Raw genomic sequence first — 7,749 nt, forward strand, 5'->3', positions numbered from 1 at the left:
CCAGGGATTACATGAAGAATTTGATAAAACGAGGCTGATGATGAATATGGGTTAGATGTCTGAGACAGTCATGAATAGTCCTGTACATGCTAATTATGATCTCTCAAGTGTATTTCTAGGTCATGGGCAACATTTAGGAGGATGGAACCTGATCTGTATTAGCTTCCTCAGGTTTGTGCTAGTTAGGACCCATATGGTAGCTTTCTTTGCTTCTAATTAATGACAGAATTGTGTTTCTATTTTCCCCTCTGGGGCTGTCTTTCTCTTTCTAGTTAGAGATGAATGACAGAGAGGGGCTCCTGAAGGCTTTGGAATTATTTCTCGGCCATATTTATCCATTGTTATGTTATATGGTCTAGCTTCTGCCTCTTAAACACATTTTTCCTCTTATTTTCTTTTACATATGACTTTTGTAAATTGTGAAACACAGCCCTGAACCCTCCTCTATAGACACATCTGCTCACCAATGTTCACGCTTGCTTGCACTGATACACACACTACTGAAAAAGCAGCAGCGAGTGCTTTCTCCCATAGGTATATACTCAGGAAAGACATCATGCCTTTTAGGTGATGATATTCCTTGCTGCAGATGGGCTCTTCCCTGGCTGGGAAATCTCGCCTCTGCTCCAGTCTATTGTAGGTGATGTTCTACAGTCACTATGACCCACAAAATCACCCCCACTAAACAAATTCAATATTTATTTCATAGGAAAATAAAAGCTTGAATTTCATTTAGCTTTAATTTTATTTAACTAACTTTCTCTTTCATCTCAACCTGATAAACTTCAAGCAGCTTGAGAGTTTGGGAGGATATATGATCAACTATTGCCTGTCTTCCTCCTCCAGTAACCCATTAACTCGGGCATTTCTGATCTTCCTACAGTCAGCATTAGGATTCCAGGAACTTTTCCATCAGTAATTTTGTCAGTTTTGTAGGAAATGCCCAGTGCAATCTTTTGATTTTTATGAGTGCCAATAGAAAACCCTGCTTTTCTAGGTAGGAAGGAAAAGTGTTGGTTAACAGTCATGACTCTGAGCTAAGACAGTAAAGTTGGGTTTTAATGACTTCATGGGAAAGCTGGGCAGAATTCTCTAGTAACAACGAGTTAAGCTAGGCTCCTGAGCACTGTTATGATACAACAGACATAAGTGAGAGCATCATGACCAGGAATTTTCAAGTCTTATATTGTGTATGAGTGTTTTATCTGCATATATGTATTGCACCATGTGTGTACCTGATGCCCCTGTAGGTGTGAAGAGGACATCATTCCCCAGGACTTGAGTTATGGATGGTTGATAAACACCATATGGGTGCCAAGTTTTGAACCTGGATCTTCCATAAATAACACCAAAAAGTGCTCTTAAGTGCTGAGTCATCTTTCCAGCCCCAACTCTTATTGTATTTTGATAACAAAATGTTGGCAGCAAAACTTCTTTGAAGTATTTTTTTCTACAAGTCCAAATTCAGGAAGTGCACTTCTAAGTAACTTCATTTTTGGAGCTCCATCTTAACCATAGCTTTAGGCCTAAAGAAAGCCTTTCCCAAATAGAATTAACGTATTTTAGATGGAGAGGGCTTTGGTTCAGCAACATATAAGTGTGTATGTGTATGTGGAGGGGGGGCTATGTGTGGTATGTGTATATGTGAAGTGTGTATGCATGTTCCTTAGTACTGATGCAAACACACTTCAAGAACTAAGGAGGACTTCAATGATTAGGTTGATTTTGCTTTTTGGTTTGTTTCACTTTGTTTTACTTTAAAAAAAAAAGGCAGTTTAAAGGGACTATCAACAGAACTTTGATTTCAGGTATATTTGATAAGTAAATATTCTATGTAAAAATGAAATTCTATTTTATTTCTTGAAAGGAAAAAAAAACTAAACAAAAGCAATTCCCTCACTTGAAAGTCAAAACCTTAAGATTAAAACTAAAGGAATAAAAAATGAGCTAACGAATAAACATGAAGTAATTGATAGCTCACTGTAAAGAAGGATATAGTTACCTTAAGCCAAATGATAACACGTTCCATATATTCAACATGAAAAAACTCAAGAAGCAGCTATGAATTTGTAAGGTGATTAATACGCTGCCCTTGATTTAATGCCTCCCATTCATTTCACGATGGCATTAGTTCTCATACCCCATTTCAGAGAAACATACTTTTCAAGTCAGTATTGTGTAAACCTTTGTCTTTGGAATGCTCAGTCCTGCGCTATACCCTAGGGGAGAAGCAAGTAAAACTGAGAACAGTTTCTACAGAAGCTTGGATCTTCAACACGAAGGCAAAAAGATGCTCTTGTTGTTGAGGAACCAAAGTGCTTCAGCAAAGAGAAGGCTGCATCCATCCAACGCCAGTGAAATTTAGTGGTCACAGCTATGTTATGGCCCTGGTCCAGGTAGGCTACACTAGGATTTGGTGTAATGCTGGATTAGCATGTGAGGCCATGGAAGCGGAGAGCTGAGGGAGACTGGGAAGAGATCAGCTATTAAAACCAACAGGGGATGGTCAGGAGCAGAATGTATAAAAGACATAATCATGAAAGCTAGCGAGATGGCTCGGCTGGTAAAGCTCATTTTCGGTAGGCGTGAGGATGAGAGTTTAGATCTGCAGAATCCACCAGGCAGTGGACACATATAATCTCAGAACCGAGGAAACAGAAATGGGAGCCTGGGGAAGCTGACTAGACTAGCTAGGTCAGTGAGTTCTGCAAAAGAACCCAACTCAATAAATGAAGAAGAGAGCAATTAAAGACACCCAACATCAACTTTAAGCCTACACACACACACACACACACACACACACACACACACACGTTCGCACTCATGTAAAAATGCATACACATACACACATACACATAATCTCACATCACCTACAATTCTTTTAAAGTGTCATGAGACTGGCGTTCCCTCTGCTGAGGGCCCACCTTGGAAGACACGGCCTATGTCCCAGACTAGATATCTACAGCGAGGCGGAGAAACATAGATAGCCCTGAGAGCACAGCCTGTGCAAGGCTGGTTGCAGAGAGGCATCCTTGGTTTTTGGATAAGACCTCGAGATTGTGAAGCATCTCTGTGGGGTTTGGAAAAAGCTGGAAGAGTTGGTTTGGAAAAGAGACTCCGATTTTAAAGCTAACGTAGAAGAAGTTGTCCTGGCAACCCTGCCTGTCTCTTCATCGTCACGTCAGCCTTGTCCTAGCATAGCAGTTAATTTAGCCTTCAATTATTAACTAGGAACTAGTCATTATTTGCACTGAGAGTAATGAAACCAAATGAACATTGCAAACCCGTCCTTTAATCCCTCTTGAGTCTGTATTCAACAGAAGTTATGATATGGCACTTACTGTGTTAATTGATCTATAATAGCAGTTTTGTTTCTAAATGTAAACATCAGGAAGCTATTCCTAAGGTTCTGAAATCCAAAGGTTACAGTGGTATGCATTTCAGCAAATTACAATGCCTTGTTCTTTACCACTCTCCCCACATACACATGCAAATCTGTATATATATTCTTACTATACTTTATAATAAGTTCCTGAAATGTATCACCTTAAATATTATTATAGTCATGAGCAAGACATTTCAGATACATTATTATCAAAGTTGAAGAAAAATAATATCAAAGTTCCGAAAAAAGAAGCCACAACAACAACAAAAAAATCCCTTGCTCCAAGTCTTGCCTACCCCAATAGCCCCATGTGTTTCTCATTTGTATTTTCTCATTTGTTCTTCCAGACATTCATGTGAATGCATGATTTATACTCAAAGTTAGAATAAAAAGAGAGAAAACTTATTTATCCTCCTTTCAGGAAGGGTATCACAAAAGGACAAGAAATCCTTTGGGTGGTCTCACAAATAGGCTTCCTGATGGCTGGCTCGTCTACATCACATTGGGGTAGCAGGCAAAGCATCAGCCAGGCAGCTTGCCCAGAGACACACCTATATTTAGCCAAGGTGGTTTGTGTGGCAAGAGGGAGGGGATTTGGCCCTGCGCTCTCTGACTCAGCTCAGGCACACGTGTCAGTTTCAGGAACAGCTGGACAATCTCCCGCAGAAGACAGAGTCTGATTGTAGCTTTCCCGGGCTTCAGTACTCTACTACCCCTAACTAAATTATCAATGAACAAACTCCGGGAACCTTCCATAAATCAGCCGGGTGATGACATTAGTGCTCGCTTTTGGCCTCATACCCTGTTTCTTTCTCCTACTTGGAGTTGGAGCCCGTGCTCTGTGCCCTGCCTGATTCTACCCTAGGCTGGTAGCAATCTGCTGGGCACAGTTAAACAAAGCTGCCTTCAAAGAGACTTTATTTTCCTGTACTCCTTACACAAAGTTGTAGTTAGCGTGCAATACTGAGACACGCAGGATTTCAGGTGCTAGCTGGGGAAACATAATTTTTAAAATCCCTTTTTGAAAGATAATGCACAAGAGACAGAAGGGGATTTGAGAATGTGAATTTCTCTGAAGAACTAGGTCAATGATAAGAGACAACTGAAGTTCCTAGGACCTTGGCTTCGTCCTCTGGGACTATTACTGTGTTCTTTAGGATGCATCACTGAGTTGAGGAACGTGAGTCTCATCTAGACAGGTCAGTGGGACCCAGCCAATAACGATGTGTCAGTAGCTAAGAATCTGAACTGTTTTCTTTGGGACTGAACTCACATTGAAGATGCTACTTTTGATACCTAGAGCAAAGGCTTATCTGTGCCTGCCTTCTCTTTCTGATAACCCTGTCCAAAAGCTTGCCCCGACTTCCTATATTCAAAAGAAACATTTCCCAAAGAAGTCAAAGAAAACCTTTGTTTATGAACTACACAAGCTCAGAGTCCTATTCTTGCCATTTTTGATTCCAGCTTCCAGACTGGCTCACTTAGGAAACTGAAAATCAAGTTGTAATCAGAGCTGTATTAGTAATTAATGAGCAATAAACATATGGCTACAAGTAGCCTCACTTGTAGGTGCATCAAAGAGAGTCACAGCCTGCATTCTAATCAGGTCTATGATTGCATACACCTCCAGATGATGGAGCTAAGGAGCTTAATTGTTTGATCATGAGGGTCCATTGGGGACCTTTAGAAGGCAGTACTATGGGCAAGTGATACACTTTAATTTTTGAAACAGGGTTTTTCTGTAGTATATAGGATCTATCCTGGAACTCGCTCTGTAGACCAGGCTGGCCTCCAACTCACAGAGAACCACCTGTCCTGCCTCCCGTGTTCTGGAATTAAAGGTGTGAGCCACAACTGACTGGCAAGTGAAACACTTCTAATGGGAAGAATTAGAAAGACACTAATTGCATGAGTATCCTCACCTACTGTCAGGCCATAGTGTCTGCCCTCTCTTTTCTCAAGCTCATGAAGTTTGCCTACATATTTGTAGAATCCTGTCAATGCAGAACCTCTGTTAGCGGGATGATTGTTAGCCTGCTCTTGAAGTTCCTCCTTGATGGACTTTTTCCAGCGTTAATGCTTTCAGTGACTGAGTGCACAACAGTCTGCTATTCTCATCAACAAAAGGACTTTTAAGTTTAGAGATTAAGTCATTCCCTTTCTTGTCCTAGTCATCATTACTCATGGCTATTCATATTTTACAATTTAATTTCAGGAAGTTTTAGGAGACCTCTTATCAGTGAACATTTCCCAGCCACACTCCTGATAAGCTTGTAACCAATGGGAACTTCCAACACGATAATTTACTCCTCTGTCACTGCTGGCGTGGAATCACTCTGTGTGTTTTACTACTTAGGTATAGATTATCATGAATTGAATGCTTCTACTCATCTAGAGAGGTTTTTACAAAGGGACGGATATGGAACCTAAGGAGGGGACCTGAGATGAGAGCATAAAAGGAGAACCCCGCGCATTTCTGATATCATATTTTTTCTCTATGTGCATGATAGATTATTTGGCTAGCATCAAATAATAACTGTCAAATTAATTCTCTAGGTGGCCAAAATTCACACAAATTAAATTTCAGAAAACTTCTCTACACAGGAGAGCCCAAAACTGGGTTCAAGAAAAGAGACTAGCAATGGGTCTTACCCGGCAGGCCTTGTGTCTTCAATGGCTCTGTCCACTGGAATCAGGTCACTAAGGTAGACATTGAAGTTTCCTTCCTTCCATCTTCGTTCTGCCTCCTTCTTCTTTCCAGGCGGAACCACCACAGGGCGCCCAAACTGACCCGGAGCATTGGGATCCCTTGGAGAAAGGGTCACATCTATTCTCAGTACACGATGCCTTCCAGGGTTTTCAGGGGTATTTGTGTGGTTTTGATGGTATCCCACAGTCTGGGCCTTGGCAGTCAAGTTTCTTCTTCCTGGATGGAGTGCCCCTGCTAAGGACAGCTTGGCTTGAGACACTGCTCTCTGTGGAGCTAGCAGAGAGGAAGATGTCTCACTTTGATTCCTGGGGAAGTGTTTCTCTTGGCTTCCACCCAGTAATTTAGGAACGATGGTTTGGGTTTTAAAATCAGGCACCTCTTTGGTATCTGTCCTCAGGTCCTCCTCTTTGGTTATAACCACAACCTGGCTTTCTGAGATGTTCAGTTTCTTCCCTGGTGCCACTTTGGCGTTATCATCTTCTGGCAAGCCTCCCTGCTGTGTCTCATTCATAGATTGCTTCTTTAAACGACTTGTATCAGCGATAAACTTAAAAAGAGGTAACACTTTATGGGCTTTGTGTTTTAGTTCTTTGCCCTGAGCCTCAGTTTTCTTTATGGCTACGTCTTCCCCAGATTTCAGGATTGGAGAGTTGGCAAAGTGTGTCTTCGATTTTGTTACTGTCTGTGACTGCTGCTTTGAGCTGTCAGTCCTGACCCTGATGGTCACATTCAGGGTTTTTTCAGATGTTTGCTTTGATGCCTGCCTGCTGAGAGTGTGATTCTCTGGGGCCTCTTGTTTTGTAGTAAAGGCTTCTGTGTGTACTGATATATTGGTCAGTAATGTTCCTCTTGATGCCGCAGATGGGGTCCTCTGTGATGAAACTGTTGTTTGCTTGGGAGTCATATGCTGGGAGGAGGCTTTAGGTTTGCTGTCTCTCCCATCTGTCTTCTGCACAGTAAGAGGCTCTGGGAGGGTTCGCAGATGTGCAGCATGCCACAAAGGTACAGCTTTTCCCCTTCCCAAGGGGATCTGCATTTTCCCTCTCCTCTGGACTTGGTCCATATGCTCGTCAACCTTGAGTGCGTGGTCCTCTGCCTTTCTAAAGTTCTCCTTTCCCCAAACTCCATTCCGGGGCAGCTTCATTCCTGGAATGTTGTTGTAAAGGATCTTCATTTGGTCTGGCTGGAATCTGATCCCTGTCTGCTCCCTCCTCCTGATGTTTTCTTTAAGTATCCCAGTGCTGATCTCACTGAATGAGAGGCGGAGAGCTGCCATGTCAAAGAGTAGCCAGATGACAGAAGCTACAAATATAAATGCCAAGACTCTCCCACTTCCTCGGAAAAACTTTCGGATCTTGTTCATCGTACAAAGGCGTGCTTTGCAGCGTGCCCTCCCTCTGAGTCTGCTTACCTGGAGTGGAGAGAGAATTCAGACAGCAACAGCAGCAGCAGCACCACCACCACCAGCAGCAGCAGCCAGCCCCCCCCCCCCCGAACCTAGCAGGAAACAGTCGTCCAAGGGGGAAAAGCTCAGCTCCTACTGACTGCCTGTCACTCTCTGCCTGCGTGGCATTTCACTGCAAAGCATGGATGCCTGCTCACTGGCCCTGGCTAAACCCTAGTAAACATTGGCCCCAGGTGACTCCCAGAGCAG

At 42.6% G+C, this 7,749-nt stretch overlaps 1 protein-coding gene across 1 annotated transcript in view; it reads right to left on the reverse strand.

Annotated features, from left to right (window-relative positions):
• Positions 1-7,458, reverse strand: part of Galnt5 (polypeptide N-acetylgalactosaminyltransferase 5) — a 39,027-nt gene extending 31,569 nt beyond the window's left edge. The window contains exon 1 of the mRNA XM_050123560.1: positions 6,038-7,458. Coding sequence (XP_049979517.1) covers positions 6,038-7,458 — 1,421 coding nt within the window. The remainder of the gene's footprint in view (positions 1-6,037) is intronic.
• Positions 7,459-7,749: the final 291 nt, after the last annotated feature.

This window comes from Alexandromys fortis, unplaced genomic scaffold (genome assembly GCF_014885135.2).
Source record: "Alexandromys fortis isolate MF-2015 unplaced genomic scaffold, M_Fortis_MF-2015_v1.1 scaffold_8_9099976_23576923, whole genome shotgun sequence".
NCBI classification, from domain to species: Eukaryota; Metazoa; Chordata; class Mammalia; order Rodentia; family Cricetidae; genus Alexandromys; species Alexandromys fortis.